Below are 26,551 nucleotides of genomic sequence, written 5' to 3'. Positions count from 1 at the left end.
ATGACAAGAAAGCGCTGGTATTGTTGAATTCAATGGGTGCAAAAACGTATGGCTTACTACGAAACCTAGTAACCCCAGAGAAGCCAGTAGAAAAGGATTTTGAAAACATAGTGTCAATCCTACAGGCCCACTTAAACCCCACACCACTGCTGATAGCAGAAAGATTTAAGTTTCACAAAAGGAACCAGCATAAAGATGAAAGTAATGCTGAGTATTTAACAGAACTGCGCAAGCTATCGAAACACTGCCAGTTTGGAACGGGACTAGCAGATACTTTAAGGGACAAGTTTGTGTGTGGGCTTCAAAGTGAAGGAACCCAGAAACGGCTTCTATCAGAAAAGGATCTTACGCTGGACAAGGCTTTCAGCATTGCAGTATCACACGAAGCAGCAGCATGGGGCGCTGCAGAGATACAACGGAGACCGCAAGAATATGGCACAAATGAAATGTCATACGGAACAGTGAAGTGCTATCGCTGCGGCAGAACAACACACGACCATAATGATTGCTGGTTCAAGGACAAAGTGTGCAGACAGTGTGGAAAAGTAGGACACATAGCAAGAGTCTGCAGGTCGGGAAAGAAAACCAGCAGCAAGAAATCTCCACAGGAGAAGTACAAGAAGGTACATAAGGTGACGGAGAGTAGTTCAGACAAACAGTAAAGTGATACAGACTCCGGAAGCAAGGAGCTGGGTTGTCTGAAACTACATAATGTGATCAAAACGGAGGATCACCAAACTATCTGGGTCACGCTCAAGATAGCAGGAGTCGAAGTGAAAATGGAACTGGACACAGGATCAGCCCTAACAGTCATAAACCGAAGGGACTACAAGCGACTATTCTCACATATACCCTTGAGAGATACAAAGATTGTCTTGAAGACGTACATGGGGCAAAAAGTCTACCCCAAAGGAAAAATAAGGGTGAACATTATACATAACGGCAAGGAAACACCAAAAATGGACCTATATATATTGCTAGATGGAGGACCACCACTACTAGGACGTGAATAGATCCGGAAGATACAGCTAGATTGGCATTCCATACAAGCACTGACTGTAGATGCCAAAAAGGATGACGACGTCACACCTGGACGACTGTCAGAAATGCTAACTGACGCACAAGAAGTGTTCCAGCAGGGACTCGGAACAGTAAAAGGCATAACAGCGACGATCAAAATAGAAGAAAATGCAAGCCCAAAGTTTTTTACGGCCAGACCGGTACCTTATGCGATCCGCCCAGTCGTCGAAGCAGAGCTGGAAGGTTTGGGACGTTCAGGAGTACTGTCCAAAGTGGACTGGAACGAGTGGGCTACACCCATCGTTCCTGTAATGAAGAGGTCGTTGAGTAATATGCCTGTGGAACCAAAGAAGTTTCGCATCTGTGGGGACTTTAAGGTGACAGTGAACCCAGTCCTTCACACTGTACAATATCCGCTTCCGCAGATTGAAGATATTTTCGCCTCACTATCTGGAGGGAAACGCTTCACTAAGATTGATCTGGCCCAGGCGTACCTGCAAATGGAGGTAGAAGAAGCCTCGAAACAGTACCTCACGATCAACACTCATAAAGGTCTCTACCAATACAACCGGCTGGTGTTCGGTGTAGCATCAGCTCCGGCTATTTGGCAAAGGGCAATGGAACAAGTCCTGCAAGGGATTCCAGGGACCCAGTGTTATTTGGACGACATCCTGGTCACGGGCGAAAATGACAGTGATCACCTCGCCAACCTGGAGCAGGTGCTCACTAGATTGAAGGAATATGGACTCCGAACTAATCGCCACAAATGCGAATTTTTCCAGAAGCAGATCTCGTATTGTGGCCACGTTATTGATAAAGAGGGGTTACATAAGTCCCCTGAAAAGATTGAGGCAGTAGTCAAGGCTCCAGCACCGGAAAATGTGTCACAACTGAGGTTGTTCCTCGGGCTGGTGAACTGCTACCATAAGTTCTTGCCGAATTTGTCAACCGTACTACACCCACTGAACACCCTACTGCAAACGGGGGTACCATGGAAGTGGAGTGACGAATGTAAATGAGCATTCCAGAAGAGCAAAGCATTGATCACATCAAAAGAGGTGTTGGCTCATTTCAACCCAGCACTACCAATTCGGTTGGCGTGTGATGCATCACCCTATGGCATTGGAGCGGTGCTGTCGCACAAATTCCCAGATGACTCGGAGAGGCCAGTAGCCTTTGCGTCTCGGTCACTAACCTCAGCCGAGCGTAACTACGCCCAGATTGACAGGGAGGCCCTCAGCCTAGTGTGGGGAGTGAAAAAGTTCAATCACTATCTGCACGAGCAGAAGTTCACCTTGCTGACTGACCACCAGCCACTTGTCTCCATCTTTAATCCAAAGAAGGGCGTTCCGGTGATGACTGCGCAACGGCTACAAAGATGATCCCTTTTTCTAGGGGCGCACCAATATGAAATCGAGTATAAGGGCACAAAACAGCATGGAAATGCTGATGGGCTATCACGCCTGCCACTGCCTACTGCGGAGGAAGCACCAGCAGTGGATCCTGTCGAAATATTTCATTCGACTATAATTGAATGCTCGCCAGTAACTAACGCTGGTATAGAGAAGGAGACCCGAAATGACCCGACACTGTCTCGGGTGTATGATTTGACGGTGAAGGGATGGCCAGCACATGGCGACTCACTGTTGCCAGCATTCTCATCCAGAAGAGAACAGCTGTCAGTTTGCCAGGGGACCTTGATGTGTGGATCCCGAGTGGTAATTCCACCCAAGTTGAGGGAGAGAGTGCTCAATGAGCTTCACGAAGGTCATCTGGGAGAGGTGAAAATGAAAAGCCTTGCTAGGGCTTATGTGTGGTGGCCGGGGTTCGATCAGCAAATCGAGGACCTGACAAAGAGCTGCTCAGGATGCCAGAAGGTCCAAAATGCACCAGCACATGCCCCTCTACACCCATGGGAGTGGCCCTCATCTCCATGGCAATGGGTGCATATTGATTTTGCTGGTCTATTCATTGACTCAATGTTTTTAATAGCCATGGATGCGCACTTGAAATGGCCTGAGGTGATCAAAATGTCCTCCACCACCACGGAGAAAACTATTGCAGTCCTACGGACCATTTTTGCCAGGAACGGCTTGCCAGAGCAGATTTGCTCTGATAACGGACCACAGTTTGTGTCCGAAGAGTTTCGAAGATTTATGAAAAGGAATGGGGTAAGGCATTACACATCCGCCCCGTATCATCCAGCCACAAATGGATTGGCTGAGAGGTTCATACAAACCTTTAAAAAAGCAGTAAAGGCCATGTGCGATGACGACATTCCACTGCAGCATAAGGTGGACAATTTCCTGTTAGCCTACAGAAATGCGACACATGCAGTCACCAACCAGGCCCCGGCCATGATGTTCTTTAACCGAAGGCTGAGATCTCGTCTGGATTTGCTCAGACCAAATGTATGAAGAGATATTGAGAGTAAGCAATTCCAGCACATCCATGAGAAGCCGACAAGGAGCTTCAATGTAGGGCAACCAGTCTTGGCCCGCGACTACTGAACAGAGAAATGGCAACCAGGAACGATATGCACACGGCAGGGGCCATTAATGTAATGGTGGATGTTGGGGAGAACATTGTGAGACGCCATGCTGACCAGATCCTAAAGTCACAGGAACGAGTCAACCCCATGTCTCGGCCATACGTACCTGGTGAGGAACCCAACGTACAGGTCGCATCTACCTCAGAAACAATAGCATTGGAAGCTGATGAATCAACTGACGACTGGGTGCTAGAATTGCCTCCACACCAAGAGCGAGACACTCGGGAAAGGCGTTATCCAGAAAGAATCAGGAAGCCTCCCCAGAGACTGAATATATGAATGGACTATTTTCATATAGCATGTATATTAAAAATGTTAATTGTTAAATGAGTATTATGGTACTGTTAATCTAAAAGGGGAGGAATTGTAATGTATGTAATGTATATATACCTTAAGGGAGAGAACTACTTTTTACAGCTCCTGTATACTGTAGTACCGGCAGTGACCACACCTGTATATAAACCCTGAGTAGTGATCTGTACAGTTAGTTCTAGAGTAACCCTCATTCAGTAAACACCTGTTGAATCGTTCCCTGCAGTCTGATTATTGAAGGACACAACATTAAGATACACGGACATAACAGGAACCATTCTCGTAAATCTTTTCTGCACCCTCGCTAAGGTCTTCCCATCCTTCCTAAAGTGGGCGTCGCTGGCCTTAGTAAAATTGAAGTCAATGGAATTGGGGGAAAATCTCTCCACTGGCTGGAGTCAGATCTAGCACAAAGGAAGATGGCTGTGGTTGTTGGAGGCCAATCATCTCAGCCCCAGGACATCACTGCAGGAGTTCCTCAGGGCAGTGTCCTAGGCCCAACCATCTTCAGCTGCTTCATCAATGACTGTCCCTCCAGCATAAGGTCAGAAGTGGGGATGTTCGCTGATGATTGCACAGTGTTCAGTTCCATTTCACAATTCCTCAGATAATGAAGCTGACCATGCCTGCATGCAGCAATATCTGGAAGACAATCAGGCTTGGGCTGATATATGACAAGTAATATTTGCGCCACCCAAGTGCTAGGCAATGACTATCTCCAACAAGAGATAATCTAATCACCGCCCCTTGACATTCAATGGCATTTCCATCGCCGAACCCCCACCATCAACATCCTGGGGATCACCATTGACCAGAAACTTAACTGGACCAGCCACATAAATACTGTGGCTGCAAGAGCAGGTCACAGACTGTGTATTCTGAGGTGCGTGACTCACCTCCTGACTCCAAAGCCTTTCCACCATCTACAAGGCACAAGTCAGGAGTGTGATGGAATACTCTCCACTTGTCTGGATGAGTGCAGCTCCAACAACACTCAAGAAGATCGACAACATCTAGGACAAAGCAGCCCGCTTGATTGGCATCCCACCCACCACCTTAAACACTCACTCCCTCCACCACCGGTGTACCATGGCTGCAGTGCGTACCGTCTACAAGATGCACTGCAGCAACTCGCCAAGACTTCTTCAACAGCACCTGCCAAACCGGTGACCTCTACTGTCTAGAATGACAAGGGCAGCAGGCACATGGGAACACCATCACCTCCAAGGAGGTGGTGGCGCTTGCTGCCCTTGTCCTTCTAGGGGGTAGAGGTGGCGGGTTTGGTAGGTGCTGTCAAAGAAGCCTTGACGAGTTGCTGCAGTGCATCTTGTAGATGGTACGCACTGCAGCCACGGTGCGCCGGTGGTGCAGGGAGTGAATGTTTAAGGTGGTGGGTGGGATGCCAATCAAGCGGGCTGCTTTGTCCTGGATGGTGTCGAGCTTCTTGAGTGTTGTTGGAGCTGCGCTCATCCAGGCAAGTGGAGAATATTCCATCACACTCCTTGTAGTGTATGCACCTTTAAGAGAGAAATACTTTTACAGCTCCTGTATACTGTAGTACCGGCAGTGACCACACCTGTATATAAGCCTTGAGCATGCCTCTGTACCCCAGTCTTGAGACTACCCTACTCCAGTAAATACCTGTTGATTGTTAAGTTACAGCATCCGTGTGGTTATTGAAAAACATCATACTCTCAGAATCACGGATCTAACAGTGGCGACGAGTGTCGATTCAAATCTACCTGCAACTCTGCATTTCCCTTCGAGGATTCGCTCCAGGAGGGCGGTGTAAGAAAGTCGAGGCCAGAAACACGGGCGTCGACCACGAGCAACTGCCCAGTCGTCCGGTAGAGAGTGAACATCGCAGGGGAGGCTGTGGAGAGCCAGGCTTGGTTCCCCAGCCACGATGATCAGCAATAGACTGACGACAGTTACAGCGCAGACCCTTCCCGGACAGCGGCGGCTGGAGCCGACCGACGGCGGAGAGAAAACCAAGCAGCGTCGACGGGGTAAGACAGAGGGTGAGGCGCACAGGGCGCAGCCGGGGGTTGAAAACCGAGCTGCGTCGAGGAAAAACAAAATGGAGAGAGAGAGGGTAAAGCAACAGCCGGGTTCAGGACGGAGCGGCGGAAACGGGAAAGGCGCACAAAAAAAAAAGAACGCACAGAGCACAGCCAGGGCTCAAGGGCTGAACAATGTCTGCGGGTAGAAGAAGGGAGAGTGCGGGAGACGCCATTGAGCTGCGGAGAAGAAGGAAGAGCACGGGAGACGCCATTTTTAGAAGCCGCAGCGGCGAAGAAGGGCGAGTGCGGGAAGGAAGGAAAGCACGGGAGACACATTTTGTGCCAGTGGAGAAGAAGGGGAAGTGTGGGAGATGCCATTTTTGACAGTTAAATCACACCCAGGGATGCAGAAGAGTGGCAGTATCTCTACGTTCGACAATGAAGTCGAAGATTGGGTGACATATGTGGAACGTATTGAGGTGTACTGCAGGGCGAATGAAGTGCCAGATGCTAGGATAGCACTGGTTTTGTTAAATTCCATGGGTGCAAAAACTTATGGGTTACTGCGAAACCTAATAACCCCAGAGAAGCCTGTGAACAAGAATTTCAAAAGCATAGTAGAAATCCTACAGGACCACTTAAACCCCACACCGCTGCTGATAGCAGAACGATTTAAGTTCCATAAAAGGAACCAACACAAAGACGAAAGCAATGCTGAGTACTTAACGGAACTGCGCAAGCTATCGAAACACTGCCAGTTTGGAGCGGGACTAGCAGATACGTTAAGGGACAAGTTTGTGTGTGGGCAGCAAAGTGAAGGAACCCAGAAACGGCTTCTATCAGAAAAGGATCTTACGCTGGACAAGGCTTTCAGTATGGCAGTATCACACGAAGCAGCCGCAAGGGGTGCGGCAGAGATACAACGGAGACCGCAAGAATATGGCACCAATGAAATGTCCTATGGAACAGGGAAGTGCTATTGCTGCGGCAGAACAACACATGACCAGAAGGATTGTTGGTTCAAGGACCAAGGGTGCAGACAGTGTGGAAAAGCAGGACACATAGCAAGAGTCTGCAGGTCTGGGAAGAAAACCAACAGTAAGAAATCTCCACAGGAGGAGTACAAAAAGGTACACCAGGTGATGGACAGTAGTTCAGACGAACAGAAAAGTGACACAGACTCCGGAAGCAACGAGCTGGGTTGTTTGAAACTACATAAGGTAACCAAAATGGAGGATCACCAGACTATCTGGGTTACACTCAAGATAGACGGAGTCCAAGTGAAAATAGAATTGGACACAGGATCAGCCCTAACAGTCATAAACCAAAGGGACTACAAGCAGCTATTTTCACATATACCCTTGAAAGCTACAGAGATTGTCTTGAAGACGTACACGGGGCAAAAAGTCTACCCCAAAGGAAAAATAAGGGTGAAAGTGATATATAAAGGCCAGGAAATACCTAAAATGGATATATATGTATTGCCAGATGGAGGAACACCATTGCTAGGACGTGAATGGATCCGGAAGATACAATTAGACTGGCATTCCATACAGGCACTGAAGGTTGAGGCCAAAAAGGATGACGACGTCACACCTGGACGACTGTCAAAAATGCTAACTGACGCAAAAGAAGTGTTCCAGGAGGGACTCGGAACACTGAAAGGCATAACAGCAACGATTAAAATAGAGGAAAATGCAAGCCCAAAGTTCTTAAGGCCAGACCAGTGCCTTATGCGATCAGACCAGCTGCCGAAGCAGAGCTGGAAGGGTTGGAATGTTCAGGAGTACTGTCCAAAGTAGACTGGAGCGAGTGGGCTACACCCATCGTTCCTGTAATGAAGAGGTCATTGAGTAATACGCCTGGGGAACCAAAGAAGGCCCGCATCTGTGGGGATTTTAAGGTGACAGTGAACCCAATCCTTCACACGGTACAATATCCGCTTCCACGAATTGAGGATATTTTCGCCTCGCTATCTGGAGGTAAACGCTTCACCAAAATTGATCTAGCCCAGGCGTACTTGCAAATGGAGGTAGAAGAAGCCTCGAAACAATACCTTATGATTAACACTCATAAAGGTCTTTATCAATACAATCGGCTGGTGTTCGGGGTAGCATCGGCTCTGGCTATTTGGCAAAGGGCGATGGATCAAGTCCTGCAAGGGATTCCAGGGACCCAATGTTATTTGGACGACATCCTGGTCACGGGCGAAAATGACAGTGATCACCTCGCCAACTTCGAGAAGGTGCTCATCAGATTAAAGGAATATGGGCTACGAGCTAATCGCCACAAATGCGAGTTTTTCCAGAAGCAGATCTCGTATTGTGGCCACGTCATCGATGAAGAGGGGTTACATAAGTCCCCTGAAAAGATTGAGGCAGTAGTCAAGGCTCCAGCACTGGAAAATGTGTCACAACTGAGGTCATTCCTCGGGCTGGTAAATTACTACCATAAGTTCTTACCAAATTTGTCCACGGTATTACACCCACTGAACACCCTACTGCAAACAGGGGTACCATGGAAGTGGAATGACGAACGTAGACGAGCTTTCCAGAAGTGTAAAGAATTGATCACATCAAAAGAGGTGTTGGCCCATTTCAACCCAGCACTACCAATTCGTTTGGCATGTGATGCATCACCCTATAGTATTGGAGCGGTGCTGTTGCACAAATTCCCAGATGGGTTGGAGAGGACAGTAGCCTTTGCGTCTCGGTCACTAACCTCAGCCGAGCGCAACTATGCCCAGATTGACAGGGAGGCCCTCAGCCTAGTATGGGGAGTTAAAAAATTCAACCACTATCTGCATGGGCAGAAGTTCACCTTGCTGACTGACCACCAACCACTTGTCTCCATCTTTAATCCTAAGAAGGGCGTTCCAGTGATGACGGCACAACGGTTACAAAGATGGTCCCTGTTTCTAGGGGCGAATCAATATGAAATAGAATATAAAGGCATGAAACAGCATGGAAACGCTGATGGGCTATCGCACCTGCCACTGCCTACTGTGGAGGAAGCACCAGCAGTGGACCCTATCGAGATATTTTATTCGTCAATAATTGAACGATTGCCAGTAACGAACGCGGATATAGAGAAGGAGACCCGCAATGATCCGACGCTGTCTCGGGTATATGATTTGACGGTGAGGGGATGGCCAACACATGGCAACTCACTGTTGCCAGCATTCTCATCCAGAAGAGAACAGCTGTCAGTATGCCAGGGGACAGTGATGTGTGGATCCAGAGTGCTGATTCCACCCAAGTTAAGGGAGAGAGTGTTAAATGAGCTTCACGAAGGTCATCTGGGGGGAGTGAAAATGAAAAGCCTTGCTAGGGCTTATGTGTGGTGGCCGGGGTTCGATCAGCAAATCGAGGACCTGACAAAGCTGCTCAGGATGCCAGAAGGTCCAAAATGCACCACCACATGCCCCTCTACACCCATGGGAGTGGCCCTCCTCTCCATGGCAACGGGTGCATATTGATTTTGCTGGTCCATTCATGGGCTCAATGTTCTTAATAGCAGTGAATGCTCATTCGAAGTGGCCTGAGGTGATAATAATGTCCTCAACCACTACAGAGAAAACGATTGCAGTCCTACGGACCATATTTGCAAGAAATGGCTTGCCAGAGCAGATTTGCTCTGATAATGGACCACAGTTTGTGTCCGAAGAGTTTCGAAAATTTATGAGAAGGAATGGGGTAAGGCATTATACATCCTCCCCGTATCATCCAGCCACAAATGGATTGGCTGAGAGGTTCGTACAAACCTTTAAGAAGGCGATAAAGGCCATGTGCGACGATGAAATTCCACTACAGCATAAGGTGGACAATTTCTTATTAGCCTACCGAAACGCGACACATGCAGTTACCAACCAGACCCCGGCCATGATGTTCTTTAATCGAAGGTTGCGATCTCGTCTGGACTTGCTTAGACCAAATGTGCGAAGAAATGTTGAGGATAAACAATTCCAGCACATCAATGAGAAGCCGACAAGGAGCTTCAATGTAGGACAACCAGTCTTGGCCCGTGACTACCGAACAGAGAAATGGCAACCCGGAACGATATGCACACGGCAGGGGCCATTAATGTAAACAGTGGATGTCGGGGAGAACATTGTGAGACGCCACGTTGATCAGATCTTAGCGTCACAGGAACGAGTCAACCCCATGTCTTGCGTACCTGGGGATGAACCCGACATACCAGTAGCATCCACCTCCGAACCAGTAGCAGTGGAACCCGATGAACTAACTGATGAAAAGGGGCCCGAATCGCCTCCGCACCAAGAACAAGAACCTCAGGAAAGGCGCTATCCCGAAAGGATCAGGAAGCCACCCCAAAGACTGAATCTATAAATGGACTATTGTTGTTTAATGTACATGTTAAAGTGTTAATTGTTATTTGAATATTATAGGTACTACTAATCTAAAAGGGGAGGAATTGTAGTGTATGTACCTTTAAAAGAGAGCTACTTTCACAGCTCCTGTATACTGTAGTACCGGCAGTGACCATACCTGTCTATAAGCCTTGAGCATGCCTCTGTACCCCAGTCTTGAGACTACCCTACTCCAGTAAATACCTGTTGATTGTTAAGTTACAGCATCCGTGTGGTTATTGAAAAACATCATACTCTCAGAATCACGGATCTAACACTCCTGACTTGTGCCTTGTAGATGATGGAACGACTTTTCGGGAGTCAGGAGGTGAGTCACTCATCCAATATTTTGCCCAGTTTGCTGATGTCAAGTTATGCCCAAGTATCCTCTCATCTCTCTATTAGGCACTTTACAGCCTTCCAGACTCAACATTGAGTTCAACAATTTCAGATCCTAACCTCTGCCCCAATTTTTCGAATAGCAGCTGTTGCTGATGATTCTGCTATTCCCATTTACACCCCCTCTAGATCCACCTTTTGTTTCTTTACTTGTCCCATTACCATCTCGTTTCACCTTGCACCATCGTCCCTTTTGTCATTTAATCTCTCCTGCCTTGCACCCTATCACAGGCCTTCCCTGCTGTTCTTTCCTCACCTCCCCCCTTTCCCTGCCTCTTTACTTGCTTAAAACCTGTTACATCTCTAACTTTTCCAGTTCTGATGAAATGTCATCGACCTGAAACTCTAGGGGAATCAAGACATATGGGATCGGGCAGGAAAGTGGAGTTCAGGTTGAAGTTCAGCCATGATTTTATTGAATGGCGGAGCAGGCTCGAAGGGCCGAAAGACCTACTCCTGCTCCTATTTCTTATGTTCTTATGAAATGTTAACTTTGTTTCTCTCTCCACAGATGCTGCCTGACCTGCTAAGTATTTTCAGCATTTTCTGTTTTTATTTTAAATTTCCAGCAGTATTTTGCTTTTGTACCCTTTCAACCTGATTAGCAAACATCCAAACTTAAAATCGGCATAATTCAGTGCAAACAATTGGAGTCCAAGGAAGGGGGCCAAAGCCACTCTATGTGTATTTCTTAATCACAGCCTCACTTAATCATCATTCATGCACATCAGGCACAGCATCTTTGGGAACCTGTAATCAGGGAAGCTTTTCAATATTTAATGTCCATAAAAATCCATTCAAAGGAACAGGTCTCAGTGAGGATAAATACAAAAAACACTCCACCAATTGCAATTAAACACCAGAGGAATGACTTTCTTCCCTGCTGCGCCTGAAAATCTGGTCTCAATGTTCGGAGTTCTCCCCGAACAAGCACAATTGGAGGATTTTCGCATTTGAGAGTCAAAGCACGGCCCGTGACCATCTGAATTTTCATGGTGCACTAATTGGAGGCTGGATGTTTAAACAAAATCACATCTACACCCAAAGCTCGTCGACTCTGGGCTGGATGTCCCTCCTTCTCTTGTAATTGAGATAATTTACCATCAGCAGCAGCGGTTTACACTGGTACAAGGCTATTAACTCCCACTGACAGCAGAATCTTATCCAATGTCAATATTAGTCCCTGAGAGTTTGTTTATTGAGTTTGTAAATCTCGTGATTATTCCCACAAACCTGTGAACTTTTTCAGTGCCAAGCTCATGGTCCTGGGCCTTCGAAGGTTGGCACTCCTGGTCAGTGACCATTTGATGCTCTCAATCTCAACATCTAACTGGACAACAACAGTCACTGCCTTTCGAAAGCAATTAATTCTGTCAAGCACCTTGAGCTGTTTTGATGTCATGAGATGCTGAAGAAATGCAAGCGTTATTAATTATTACACTGTGTGTCACTTCCCAGGAGTGAAAACATTGTCCATCCTCACAGTTTATTTTTCAGTGACATTATCCATCCTTTTCTGAAAATCCCGAGCTCATTGCAGCAATATTGCTCTCTAACATGTGCGCACATGCACACACAGGCCTAGAAATTGGGTTGTGGGTTCGCCAGGGCTGTAGCGCCAGAAATTTTGCGCCAGCGTTAATGCGGCAGCGCCCGACGAAAATTCGGTTGCGCCGGGCCCAGACGGCGGCGGGCGCTAAAGGAGGGTTTTAGCGCCTCAAAACGGGCGTTCAATTGGGTTTTCCGGCGCTAATCCCCCGCTGCGGCACCCGATGCGGTGCGGCAGGCTGGGGAACTGCAGGCCTCCTCCTTCTGTTAAGGAGGAGCTGCCTGCAGCCGACAACTGACCGGCGGATTCCCCCGACATCTGAGCCCGGCACCTCGGGGAAGTGCCGGGCTCGCAGCACACACACATCAGGGCCGTGGGGGGGGTGATGCAGGAGTCCGGGAAGGGAGGTGCGGGCAGGCGGCCGCCAGGAACGCGGCCGGCCGCCGCTCCACCTTTATGCGCCGGCGCAAAGGCGTGTAAGAACCCTTTCCACAATCGTTGGTTGCGCCTGCCACGGGCGAGGTGGGCGCAACTGAATTTGGGCTTGGGGCCGGGCTACCACGGCAACCGGGACGCTGCGCACACCGATGACGTCATCGGTGCCGGCGCAGCGCTACCGGCTAACGCCGATGGTAAGGCCCAAGTCAATTTCAGAAACGGCTATAATTCCAGCGCAATGCCCTCCAGCGCCGCTAATTGGGCGCTAACCCCACTCAATTTCTAGGCCACACAAAATAACAAGGATGGGGCAATTCAGCACAAAGGTTTTAAAATCCCGATAGATCAACAAGGCAACTCACAGTTGCCCCCATGTGGCCAAACAAAGAACAGCCTAATAATAATGTGGAAATCTTTCAATGTTGGAACCCTGTGGGGCAAAATTCGGATACACCCCCTAGCGCCCGGGGCGGGATTACTGCTCCGGCTGCTAAATTGGGCTTACCGCCCCGGCGAGGAAGCGGAGTACTATCTCGGGCGCTCCACTTCCTCTCGGGTGGTGCATGGGGCACAAAGCTCCGCGTAACGCTGCCACATTTCAGCGCCCTTCCTCTTCCGTTAAAGCGGAGGGCCGCTGTGCACTCTGCAGGCCACCAGGGCAACGTGGTGCCGTGGCCGCAGCCTGGCACCAAGACGTGGTGCCGGACAGCGCGATAGCGGCCACAGACCACGCCAAGGCCCGCCAAGAGGGGCCGACCTGGAGGTCGGCCAAAATAGAAAATGTCAGCGTGTGGCACTGCCGGACCGCCCCTTTAATTAGTGCCCCGCCAACGGTTTGCGGCCCGGTTTCCAACCCGTGAGGCTGTCGCTGACATCGCCTGCGGTAGCCTCGTGGGGTGCAACGAGGCGTTAAGGGGTCATGTCAATCGGCGATGACGTCATCGCTGGCAGCGCAGCAGCCCGGGGTGCTACAGGCGGGGGCGCAGTGCTATCGGCTAGCGCCTGAGTAGCGCCCCGCCGAATTTGCTTTTTGCTCCCCGTTAGCGACCCCGGAGGTGCAAACGGTGGGCACAAATTTGGAGGCGAATTTCACCCCCATATCTCATAACATCTGATGACACAGTTAAAAGTTGCTCAATGCGACACCTTCGCAGCTCCTGTTTCAAATCCCATAACTTGAATAGATATACCAAGTGAAGCAGCCATTTTGTACTCTAACTGTTTTGGGCCATTCCAGTAGATACCCTGCTACAGCAAAATCTGTCCCCTAAGATCTTTGTGCAGAGTTTGACACCTGTTTCCCTGTGCAGTTTATCCTTTTTTTGAAATAATATTTATCTTCTCCCCTTGTTTCTACATTTCTCACTTTTCCTCTCTCCTCCCCCCTCCCACACAAACCCTGAGGCCTACACACAGTTCAGGAGGCAGGAAGCCTAACCGCAGATTTCTGCATCACTGTCAATAATCCCCAGTCCAAAACAAATCTCGCGTGCAGCTCCTACGCTTGTGGAGCTGAATGGCCTCCGTTGTCAGGAATATGTTGCAGTGAAGGCTTGGCAACTGCTGTGAGTTTTATTCAATAGTTTCTTTTCAGATTGCTCAGGATTTAGCTACTGCTATAACCTGAATTCAGAGGGGGCAATATTTTGCCCCGAGTGGGCATCGGGTGTGCGGTGGGCGGTTTGATTGTGCCGTCCACAGAATGCCATTATCGTCATGCCCGAGGCATCATTTACATTAGAATGATGAGTGCTGTTCCAAACCTTTCCTTTTATCGAGCGGCTGGAAGAGGCCACATTATGGACCGCTGGTTAGGCCGTTCATTGGGCAGAATTTTAACTCCGGAAAATTGGTGAGAATTAAAAATTTTTAAATCTTAAACCCGAACCCAACCTGCCTCGAACCCTCCCACTTCTGGTTTTAATGAGGTGGGATAAGGGCAGGGAAACAATCTGCTCCCAGGAGGCGAGTTGCTCATTTAAATATTTTAATGAGGCTGCATGTCTCAGAATTTATCTGAGTTTCAGGCTTAACGCTGGCCGGCCGGGTTTCCCGGGCCTCGGGAAACACGGCAGCTAAAGAGAGGCGAGATGCGAGAGGCGAGAGGCGAGAGGCGAGAGGCGAGAGGCGAGGCATTGAAGAAGTAAATGCTTTTCAAGCACTGCTTGTGTGTCAGGAGGAGAAGGATTGCTTCCCTCCAGCCCCCAAGCTAACCTGTTAACCTCCCCAGCAATCGAACTTGCCCTCCCCGTGATCACCGGCTCTCCTCCTACTCCCCATGTTTCCCTGCGATCACTCTCCAAACATCATCTCCCTCTCCAATCTCACTCTGAACCCCCATCTCTGCCCCCAGTCTCGCCCCGACCCCTTAATTAACCCCTGACCCTCCAAACCATGCTGCACCCACCCGCCCCAAGTGCCGCCCCCCCCGCCCCACCATCGCGATCTCTACCCCGAGCAGCACAAGCCTCTGCTGCAGTGTGCCCCACCCGACAGGGAGCCAAGCCTGTCAATCAGGCTGGCTTCTGGGTGGGAAATTTGTTCGAAAACAACACACACACTGTGGAGTTAAAACTCCATGGGGGAGAAATTCAGTTGGTTGCGCCACCCATTAGCGCCTTAAGAGGGCAATAAATGGGGCGCGAGCCAGCTAGCGCCCAGGCGTGGCGAGACCCGTGCCTCTCGTGAAATTGAGCGGACATTTAGCGGCAGCGCTAAACCGCAACGCCCACTCAGCTGCGCACGCAGATCTTGATGCCATTTCAGAGTGCAACGCCCTTGGGGCGCCCCGGACAGGAAATTCAGTGGCGCCCCCCTCCTTTCCGCCTGTAGCTCCTAACGACTAGTTGACTGGAACGGTTCCCAGATGCTGTGGGGCTGGGGGGGGCGCTATTTAAAGGGGGCTGTTCCTGGCTTCTTTGTGGTAGCCATTTTTGGACCACTCCATCTGAGAGAGAGAGAGAGATTTGCAGAGAGACAAAGGGAGAGAGCTTTCTGCATTGAGTCAGCGCTCACTGAGGTACTTTTGGCTTCTGACCAGAACTTTGTAGTTGCTTTGCTTTTTCACCGGCATAACTTTGAGTGGCCACATACTATGGGGGCTGCAATGGATGGGAACGTTGGGCTTCTACATTACATTGAGAGGGCACAGAGACACAGAGAGAGAGTGCCAATCATGGCCAGAAGGAAGAGGGCCAACAGGCGTCGGCGCACGAGACCTTACCGTCCCAGGGTTTTCCGCCAACAGTTCTCATACCTCAATATGTCTGAGGAGCAGTGTTTTCAGAGGCTGCGACTCAGCAAGGAGGTAGTCACTGAGCTCTGCCACCTGCTTCAGCCAGATCTGCAGCCTCAACTGAGGAGCAGGACGTCTCTGTCGGTGGCAGTGAAGGTAACAGTGGCTCTCAACTTCTATGCCACCGGTTCCTTTCAATCCGCTACTGGGGACATTGCCAATATCTCCCAGTTTGCAGTGCATTGCTGCATCTGTCAAGTCACGAATGCCCTCTTTAAAAGGAGACGTCAGTACATCTCCTTCCCCATGACCCTGGACAAGCAGCAAGAGCGCGCAATGGGCTTTGCAAGAATAGTGGGCTTCCCCATGGTCCAGGGCGCCATTGACTGCACGCATGTGGCTTAGCGGGCGCCGCAAGAGAATGCCGAGGATTACCGCAACCGGAAGGGGTTCCATTCGTTGAACGTCCAGTTGGTCTGTGACCACAGACAGCTGATAGTCGCTGTCAATGCCCGCTTTCCAGGCAGCAGCCATGATGCCTTCATCCTGCGCCAGACTTCTGTGGCTGACCTTTTCGAGGCCCCAGCTCACCCAGGAGGCTGGCTTCTCGGGGACAAGGGCTATCCTCTGTGCACCTGGCTGATGACCCCGCTCCATGCACGCAGCACCCCTGCTGAAGAATGATACAATGAGAGGCATCAAGCTACCAGGAACATCGTTGAGCACACAATCGGTGTGCTCAAGCAATGGTTCCGCTGTCTGGGCCATTCTGGAGGAGCCCTTCAGTACTCACCTGAGTGAGTCTCCCATTTCGTTGTTGTGTGCTGCATGCTGCACAACCTGGCAATCCTCAGGACTCAGCCACTGCCACCAGACATTGGAGCACCAGCAGAGGAGGAGGAGGAGGAGGAGGAGCAGCAGCACCAAGATGGGAGGGAGGCACAAAGTGCAAGGGCCGTCCGTCAGCGGCTTATAGCATGTCGCTTCTAGGCCCCCTCTGAGGGAATGGCTTCTGCCATTCAAAGAACATGAATGGAACCATGCCGCAACCCCTCAGCCGGTCAAGGCAACAAATAGTTCAAAGAGCAAACATGCACATTCTGAATAAAGACACTTCTTTATTTAACAAACTATGTGCCCTTCCCGCATGACAAAGTAACAGAGAGAAACCCCCAAAAAAACAGTCAGTCACATAACTGGCTCTCACAACCTGGAGACGATGACCAAAACAGTAACAAAAGTATGACCACGATCCTCGGTCTTCAATTAAACAATTAACAAAATTTTGCCACACCTCCTACTTTTTGCCCTTCGAGGGTGATCTGCTTCGCTTGCGAGATTGTCCCCTTCCCACCCTGCAGCTCCTCCGCACTGGGACCCCAGTGGCTGCAGCAAGGCTGGGGGAAGGCTGCTGAGTGTCAGAAACTGAGACTGCAGATGCCCTTGAGGGACAGCCTGGACCAGTTCTGGGCCTGGAGGGCCCGGCTGCTGACTGCTCCAACTCTGCATGGGCGGCACCAGTCTGTCCTACAGATGGTGGCAGCTGCAGTGGAGAAGTGACAGTGCTGGCAGCAGGAATGCTGTCATCGTGAGAGAAGACAACAACTCCCTGTTCGGCCGACACACTGGCACTCCCATGGGGCAGCACTGCAGCATGCAGAGCAATCTGCTGAAGCACAGATTGCTGGCCTGCTGTGACGCAATGAGGGCCCCGGCAAATCCTGTCCGATCCAGCGAGGGTGGCAGCAGTCAGTGCTCGTGTGGCTTAATCTGTGTCTGCATGAGACCAGCCACTGACTGCATTGCAGCACTGAGCAATTGCGTGGCAGCCGTCTGTGCTGCGCCGAAGTCCTGGACACTCCTTGCCAGTGACTCAATGGATTCGGGCATCCTTGCCACTGCAGCCATGAGCTCAGTGTGCCTGTGCTCCGCCTGGGCGCTCATTTCAGCGAGGACCCGCACCTCTTCTGCGCTCACTGTAGCAGGACTCGAGGCCAGACTCTCCCTCTGGGGAGAAGGCCGCCGAGCTTCCCTACCCCCCTCGCGTTGCTGCAGCCCGCTGGATCCTGGAGCTTCACCCTCATCAGACCATTCCCCCCCACTCCCCTCCAGGGAAGACGAGTCCCCATTATGGCCATGGGCTGCCTTGGCTGAGGGTGGCACTGATGGTCTGCCTTCCTCCTCGTCGCCGCCTTCAGAATCACTCACCGTGACAGCTTGAGGGCCCACCTCCTCACCTGGTGAATCAGCATCTGAAAGCAGGGAGGTACAAGAGTGGCTTTAGTGTGAGGACAGGGTGGCTGCAAGGGAGGCATGAGTGCTGCAATGTACTGATTTGGCTCGAAGGCGGCAAAGGATGCTGGTGTGAGGAACAAGTGGAAGGAGAGAGGTCAAAAAGGTGATGACCTTACCATTGCTGTCCATAGTGGTGACGGGGCCAATCATCCGGCCTGCCATAATCCGCTGGACTCGCTGCTCCAGATCGGTCAGGGCTTGAAGGTGAGGCCGGCTTCCCCCGGTCCGTTGCTGCTGCCTCCTGTTAAGCGCCAGCTTGCCCTGCAAGAGAAAGGACGGGCTCTGAGTACAGTGTGCAGCCCTGATCTTGGCTGCAATGCCTCCCATGGTCAAATAGCCCTTACAGTGTGCAGCCCTGATCTTGGCTGCAATGCCTCCCATGGTCGAATAGCCCTTACAGTGTGCAGCCCTGATCTTGGCTGCAATGCCTCCCATGGTCGAATAGCCCTTACAGTGTGCAGCCCCGATCTTGGCTGCAATGCCTCCCATGGTCGAATAGCCCTTACAGTGTGCAGCCCTGATCTTGGCTGCAATGCCTCCCATGGTCAAATAGCCCTTCCAGTGTGTAAAGTGCTGAATGTGCGTGTGAGTTTCCTGAAAGGGCCATCGGTGTTGGATGAGGGCTGGGCATTGGGGCTTTCAGGACCCTTTGGCCATAAAGTGAGGTCGACAAGCAGGGATGAAGAGGATTCTGAAAAGGGCACTCACCCTGACGACCCAAGTGAGGTCGTTGAACTTCTTCCTGCATTGCACAGGGGTCCTAGGCACCATGCTGCTGGCGGTCACTCTGTGAGCCACCTCCCTCCAAGCTTTTCGGTATTCGCTGGGCAGCGGCCTCCTGCCACTGTCCGGGTACAGGAGAGATCGCCTGCGCTCCACCGCGCCAACCAGAACCTCCAAGGCCCCCTCGCTGAACCGCTGCGCTCGCTCCCATGCCCTCTCCATGGTCCTTGGCTTAAGGATGTGGCAACAGGTCTGTCCAGGCCGAGATTCAGGGCTCCGAAGCGCAGGATGTGGCTGCAATTCCAGATCGACCCTTCCCTTTAAGAGCTGACCGGCACCAGCGTGTCTGTGTCCATTCGTTAACTGGCCGCACCTGCGCTGCACCCGCCCTCGGAGGTAGCGCCTCGCTCCTCTGGCTTAGCGCCTTAAGACAGTCGTGCAGCGCCTGTTTTAGCGCTTCAAGCACCTCCTGGGGCGAAGCAGGCCAATTTACCAGTTGGTGGCGATAATTTGCGCCGGGCACAAAATTTCGCGCCCGGCCGATACTTACGCCCCAAACGGGACGATACCGAATTTCTCCCCCCATGGGTCTGGAACTCCTCCCCCACATTTGGAAATCCCACCCCACTAAATATCAGGTCAATGCCTGGTACCAATGGACGGAGCGCGTACTGTGCAGGCTCCGCCTACTGGGAACTAACAATTGTGCCGGGGTGCAATGTCCTTAGCACATTGGAGTGAGGCTCCTGCCTGAAGCAACTACCACCCCAGTTCCACTGGGGGAGTGACTTGATGTTAGCCTGGTGAACTGTACAGGTTTGAGTGGGAGTGCGGTCTAGGAATTAATGTCACACAAAGTGAGGAACCAACTCATCTCCACTGTGGCTACTGGACTAAGCTGACCAGAGCTTCTGGGGGTAATGGTTGGTGCAGGAAGGGACTCAAACAATGACATCATCCCCTAAACTTAGGGTTGCCAACTCTGCTTGGACATATTCCTAGAAGATTCATCACATGACTTCCCACCACCAACCGCCTCGCTCAGTCAAACAGCCTCTTATCCCCAATAACCAATATTATTATAACTAATAAACTCGGGGAGAAATTGGTATGGTTTGCGCCACACGTTAGTGGCATGAGATGGTGCAAAAATGACATTGAAAGCAGTAACAACAGCTGATGCCGGTTTCAGCACCGCACGCCATATCGGTGTTGCCGGTGGCGCTGCCGCTGAACTGGATCATCGGTGACCTCGCCATCGTGGAGATTGTGACATCAGTGAGCGTGCAACGCTCACTGGACGTCCGATCACCAACATTGGATTTAGCCACTTACCTTAATGGCAGCACAGAACAACGACAGGGAGAGCTGGTATCTACCAGCAGGAAGCAGGCTGCAGCAGCAATATTTAAAGGCACCATCCCCAATTAGCTGTACCTGTTTTGCAGTTTCAGTGCCTGATTACTACTTCCTGCAACTGAAACAGCTTTGTTTAGTTATTTCAAGAATTTTTGGTGACAGGGATGGCTAATTCAAGTGCAGAAGTCACTCATTATTTGTTAAAGTCTTCTGCTCACGACACTTCCTCACACAGTCATGGGGGCTGAGGGATTGCGGGATTACCTCAGGAGGACAATGAGGCAGAGGAGGGTGAGAAGGAGGCAGATGAGGAGGAGGACAACGACGCAGTGGAGGAGGAGGATCAGTAGGAGGACGATGAGGCAGAGGAGGATGAGGAGGAGGAGGATGACGAGGCAGTGGAGGGGGAGGATCAGTAGGAGGATGATGAGGCAGAAGAGGATGAGGAGGAGGACGATGAGACAGTGGAGGAGGAGGATCAGTAGGAGGATGACGAGGCAGAGGAGGATGAGAAGGAGGAGGATGAAGAGGAAGATGATGAGGCAGTGGAGGAGGAGGATCAATAGGAGGACGATGAGGCAGAGGAGGATGAGGAGGACGACGAGACAGTGGAGGAGGAGGATCAGTAGGAGGACGATGAGGCAGAGGAGGATGAGGAGGAGGACAATGAGGCACAGGAGGAGGAGGATGAGGAGGAGGACAACGAGGCAGAGGAGGAGGAGGATGAGGAGGAGGAGGATGAGGAGGAAGAGGATGAGGAGAAGGAAGAGGAGGACAAGGAGGAAGAGAAACAGGAGGGAGGGTGGAAGCAGCAACACAATTGGCCTTCCAGACGGGCTGTTCGTGACCAGCTCATCAGAGTCTGATTCGCATGAATGAAACCCCAGATCCCTGTCACTCAGCACATCCCGATCATACAATCTCTGTCTCACGCCATATCACAGCATCCTCCTGTGCACAAAGGTGAAATAAGAGAGACTGCAAAATATTCCAAACACACTTAATAAATTTTTCTATTAACATATCACACATATGAATTCTATTAACTAATGACCCTTGTGCTTGCCATAGTTGAATAGCTGTCATTGTGAGCAAGGTGTGAGATGTGGGTGTGAGTGTTGCTAGGTAGAGATTGTTGATGGGTGAGTGCTGGGGCTGTGGTGCATTGAGCTGTCTGTGAAGCTTGTGGTACAGATGCTGGTATGTAGCATTTGTTGAAGCATTGAATCACCCTGACCACCCGTGTGAGCTCGTTAAATTTCTTCCTGCACTGGGTGTGGGTCCTGGGGACTGCAGTGCTGCCCGTGTCATAGTGTACCACCTCTCTCCACATAGTCCAGCAGACTGGTGGCGAGGGCCTCCTGCTACTTAACCTTTTTTAGTCTAAACAGTGCACATTACTTGGCTATAACGAATTTCTAGCTCTATAAAACAATACACAATTTGATTTAATTCGATGATTAATCTCCCAGGCTGCTCACAGTAATGTCCAGGAGATTAATCTTTAATTCCAGGAGACTCCAGGAACAACCATACCTTGGGCACCCCGAACTAAACTGAATAACTCCAGGAGTTAACTCCAGCGGACTGAATGTTACATTGAACAGATCACAGATCATCATTTCCTCTCCTCTGTCAGTTCATTATTTCATGTTCTGAGGAATAATATCTGATCTCACACTTTCACCACCAAATCTAAACGCAATGACGATATTTGGAGGAAGCTCTGCCCATATTACAGCCCACTTGTCAACAGATTTCCGTGCCCAGGATCACCAAACTAAGCAAATATGAGTCAGTGTTTGAATGTGGTGGAGGTGCAGTATATAAAGACTGAACACTGCAAGTGAAAGGCAGAGCAAGAGAGAGAAGCAGCTCCTTTACTCTTAGAAACCAGCCAGCTGATCAACAAGAGGCAGAATGAAATCCTTTCTCCTCACCATTGCTGCAGTGCAGATCCTCCACTGCTCAGGTACGTACTGGAGTGAGCGGCACCTCATAAAGCAACAAGTTATTGGGAATGAGCTTCAGTCAGCGATATTTTACCAATGTTTCAAAAGAATTCACTGAAGAATGCTGGAGTGTTTTGTACAACTTTCCTTTTCTCTCTGCAGGAGTCCCAAGCCCTAAGGATGCTCTGAGAGAGTCAGTTCTAAAGCTGAACAGAATCACCGAGACCACCAATCTCTGTGGTATAACCAGGAGAAGAGTGAAGGACGTAAGTCTTCTGGTCTAAGTGTGTTTCACTGTCTAAAGTCCTCAAGAATATTACTGAGTGCAGTTAGACACTGGTTATTAAACAATGGTAAAATATTATATTACTCACGCAATGATTGGTGAATATCAGTTTAGGAATTTAAATCCTAAATCAGTCTTTGATTTTGGAGATTCGGATTGGAGCAACCTTTGGAAGTGAGATTTGAAATTCTTCCAAGGTTTGGATTTGGGATTTATTTTCCTCTGAAGTATTTCCAAATCCCAATCGTCTGTCGCTCGAGTGTTAATTTCTTCAATTATTGAAGGTTCCAGCACATTGAGCATCTCCACAGTGATGGTTAAAGGGGCCATTTTGTGTTTGGATAAATTAAATCTTCTGTCCCTGTTGGTTGATGATTCTGATTGTCCCAGTGGAGGCATCTGTTGAAAATAAAGAGCTGTGTTGTTCTGAGCTTTATCTGACCAGAGTGAGAACACTCGATACAGTAACACACTAATGACCTGTTTCCCTTTCATTAGATTTATCGCACAGGCAAATTGTCGTACAACGTGGATTTAACATTCTCGGTGAAAGAAACCGTCTGCTCCAAGAATTCCGGACTGGAATTTGATGATCCCAGCTGTCACTTCCGCCCCAAAAAGGCCGCTGTGAGTCCTGAGTTATATTGTAGCATCAAAACCCCCATGTGTACTGAGTTATATCATAGAAAGGGCCGTGAGTACTGAGTTATATCATAGAAAGGGCCGTGAGAGCTGAGTTATGTCAGAAAAGCCCCCTCTGTCATTGCTGATCTTGTTGTCAATCAATAATTTTAATAAATTCTGTGTACTTTTGACAGAAAAAAGGTTTTTGCAAAAGTCGGGTTGAATATTTTGCTGGTAAGGTCGTTGACATCGATGTGGAGTGTCGAGGTTTGAAGACGGTTGACAGCAAGAGTGAATCATTAGAGTCAAGTGAAGACAGTATTGAGGTAACCGCACAATTATACAAATCAAGGCTTTCTGGACTTTGGGTTAGGATTTTCTCCCCTGTCGGACTTAATGTTATTTCTGTTTTATCTTCACTCTCTTCCCTTGGAGAACAGTGTTGAAGTAGTGGAAGTGAAATCAGAGCCTCGCCTGACTGTTTCATTAGCAGTAAATCTGTATGGAAATATTATCTCTTCCAACTGCTATTAAAGAAAATAATTGCTCCTTATTTTCGGGGGTTCACACAATAGAGTCCATTTTATCACTTTAATACTTTAACCATTGGCCCAACTGTACCAGTGCTGCATTCATTATTGGTGAATCATAGAATAGCCAGATGTTTGGTGAGGCTTTCACCACCCAACACTGAGCCACTGCATCTCATCCCTGAAATTTACAGAGTTAACATTTCCTCATTTCTCATTTAATATCATTGAGATCTTTCATTTTGGGATGATGCTAAAACTAATTATTTGCAAAACATTTCATCCACCTTTGCATTAAACATATAAATAAATATTAATATTTTAATACAGGTGAAAATCAGAAGAACCCCCCCTCGAGGAGTCTACAAACGTAAGTATAAACCAGGAGTTTTTGCCAAACAATTATTAACAACAATAAATTGTTAACACCTGGAATTATCTGGTCAGAATGGAATCTGTGGCAGGAAACTCTCTTTTAACCGACACCTAAATAACCAGAAATCTCTGTTAACCGGCAAAATTCAGGAGTAGGTTCAGGTAAGTTTTATTTCATATTAGTGGCAGTTCCTGGATCTGTGGCTGTGTAACTGGGGTTTGTGCACTTGTTGCTAAGCAACAGGGACACTTGGTCTGTGGCCGGAGTTCCTGCACATGTTGCTAAGCAACAGGGAAGCCTGGATTTGTTGCTGTGTACGGACGGAGCTCTCGTACCTTTTAACTATACTTCTCTGTAATCCGGACTTTTTGATAAACCGGCACCACGCCGGTCCCGTTGGTGCCGGATAATAAAGAGTTTCCTGTAATGTGCTTTTATTGAATTCAATGCCCATCCATAGACAATAGAGAAGGGGATGCGAATACTTGAATCTTCTTCAGGGTTCACCAGCCCGAGTCAAAGAGTTTTGAGTTGAACCTAAGTAGAGATGGTTTTAATCTCCAGTGAAGATTGCATCAGAATCGATAACTATAATGGCATCATATGGATCGTTGTCTACATTTTCACCATCTACCAGACAATAATTGCTGGTTTATCTGGGTGGAGAGCACAATAGGGACTAAATGTTCAATAATCTCAGCCTTCATTAGTTTAACCATTGACCCCACAGCCCCACTGTACCAGGGCTGTATTGGTTATTGCTGCACTGCAGAACATGAGGGCCTAGAAATTCAGTTGGCGCCGCGCCAGGGCTTTAGCGCCGGAAAGTTAGCGCCGGCGCTAAGTCCCCCTGCGCGCGCCAAAAATTCAGTAGCGCCGCGCCCAAACGGCTGCCGGCGCTACTGAAGGGTGTTTGCGCCTGAAAATGGGCGCTACCTGCCGCTTTGCGGCGCTATTCCGGCGCTGCGGCGCCCGATGCGGTGTGGCAGGCTCGGGAAGTGCAGGCCTCCTCCTTCAGTTAAGGAGGAGCTGCCTGCACCCGCCCGCTGGCCGGTAAACTCATCAGAAAAATGAGCCCGGCACCTCGGGGAAGTGCCGGGCTCGCAGCCCGGAAGCATCTGTTCCGCGGGGGGGGGTGGTGGAGGAGTCCGGGGCGGGAGGTGCGGGCAGGCGGCCGGCGGGAAAGCGGCCGGCCGCCGCGCGACCTTAAGGCGCAGGCGCTAACTGATGTAAGACTCTGTTGCCAGAGTCTTAGTTGCGGCTGCCACGGGCGAGGCGGCCGCAACTGAATTTCGGCGCTGGGGCCCGTCGGCATGGCAACCGGGACGCTGCGCACACCGATGACGTCATCGGTGCCGGCGCAGCGCAACCGGTCTACCGCCGATTCTAGGGCCCCAGGGAATTTCTAAACTGGCCATAACTCCGGCGCTAGGCCCTCTAGCGCCTCAAATGCGGCGCTAAGGCTACTCAATTTCTAGGCCGAGATGTTTAATGAGGATGTCACCACTCCAACACTCAACCATTGATATAATATCATTAAAATCTTTTGTTTTCAGATGATTCTAAAACATGAGAAATATACAAAGTGTCTCATTGATTCCCTGTATTAAACAGATAAATATTAATATTTTAATACAGGTGTAAAGCAAGTCAAAAGATTGATCGCTTCAGGAGTCTTCAAACGTAAGTTTAAACTGGGACTTTGTGTCAGATAATTGCCTTCTTGATCATGATTATCAACAACAATAAAACACTGAACTGAGATTGAACTCAGTCCATCTGAAAATGACAATTCTGTTGATTCCGTTCACTACAGGAACACAATGATGATTCAAGAGCCCGACACTAACCATGAATGAAACTTCTGAAAGGCCGAGCTTGGTGTGAACACAAGAAGACCTCATTCGGGTTAAAGAAGATGTGATCAATTGTACTTTACTTGTTCATATATAAGGGGGGGCCTGGGGTTCCTGACTGTACATTTTACTGTAACTGGGAGATTCTATAGTTTATAAATGTTCTGTCCTTTGCTGTGTATTGTTATCTTGTATTCTGTGGATTAAATTAAAAATATAAAGAGAATATTTCCTGATGTTCTTCCAAATGTTGTTTCTCACTTCACTGATCAGATGGGAGTTCAGACAGACACAGCGCTCAAACCAGCCTGTCATACACTTGTGACAAGTTTCCTCAGTCTACTGGTAGCTGCTGGTGAGCTGGGGCTTTTGCTGCTTTAAACCTGGTGTTGGGAGGTGGACAAGTAGCACCGTATCTAAACAGTTCATTTTATCAATGTGAAGCTTTCATTCCTAGAACTATGTGACACTCAGTTCTATCAGTAACCACTTGGTGAAATGGTTTATAAGAGTGGAGCCCAGCACCTTTTGTGAAAGTGAACAGTGAATGTTGCTGAACTGTGTGCTATTGGAAATATGACTCCTGAAATTGGTAAGAGTCTTGGTAAAGCCCACATCATAAGAGACCCCAGTGTCCTAGTCAAATAGATGTAATTTGAAGGCTTATACAGCAA

At 49.4% G+C, this 26,551-nt stretch overlaps 1 protein-coding gene across 1 annotated transcript; it reads left to right on the top strand.

Moving 5' to 3' along the window:
- The first annotated feature begins 22,117 nt into the window (after positions 1-22,117).
- LOC147120102 (secreted phosphoprotein 24-like) lies at positions 22,118-26,073 on the top strand. The gene is made up of 7 exons (XM_085983813.1): positions 22,118-22,225; positions 22,368-22,471; positions 22,990-23,118; positions 23,310-23,441; positions 23,976-24,015; positions 25,660-25,704; positions 25,838-26,073. Exons 1-7 carry the CDS (start codon positions 22,174-22,176, stop codon positions 25,846-25,848), a joined length of 513 nt encoding a protein of 170 aa, XP_085839939.1. The 5' UTR covers positions 22,118-22,173; the 3' UTR covers positions 25,849-26,073.
- The last annotated feature ends 478 nt before the right edge of the window (positions 26,074-26,551 follow it).

This window comes from Somniosus microcephalus, chromosome 4 (genome assembly GCF_052327205.1).
Source record: "Somniosus microcephalus isolate GS21.2 chromosome 4, FLI_Smic_1.0, whole genome shotgun sequence".
NCBI lineage: Eukaryota > Metazoa > Chordata > Chondrichthyes > Squaliformes > Somniosidae > Somniosus > Somniosus microcephalus.
The sequence above is the reverse complement of the archived record's forward strand: the minus strand, read 5'-3'. Positions and strand labels throughout refer to the sequence as shown.

Bases quoted from the DNA above. Each gene is read 5' to 3' on its own strand.
- LOC147120102 (XM_085983813.1), top strand. From the start codon at position 22,174: ATGAAATCCTTTCTCCTCACCATTGCTGCAGTGCAGATCCTCCACTGC. The intron at 22,472-22,989 runs GTAAGTCTTCTG...CCCTTTCATTAG, and splicing joins CCAGGAGAAGAGTGAAGGAC to ATTTATCGCACAGGCAAATT. The intron at 23,119-23,309 runs GTGAGTCCTGAG...TACTTTTGACAG, and splicing joins TCCGCCCCAAAAAGGCCGCT to AAAAAAGGTTTTTGCAAAAG.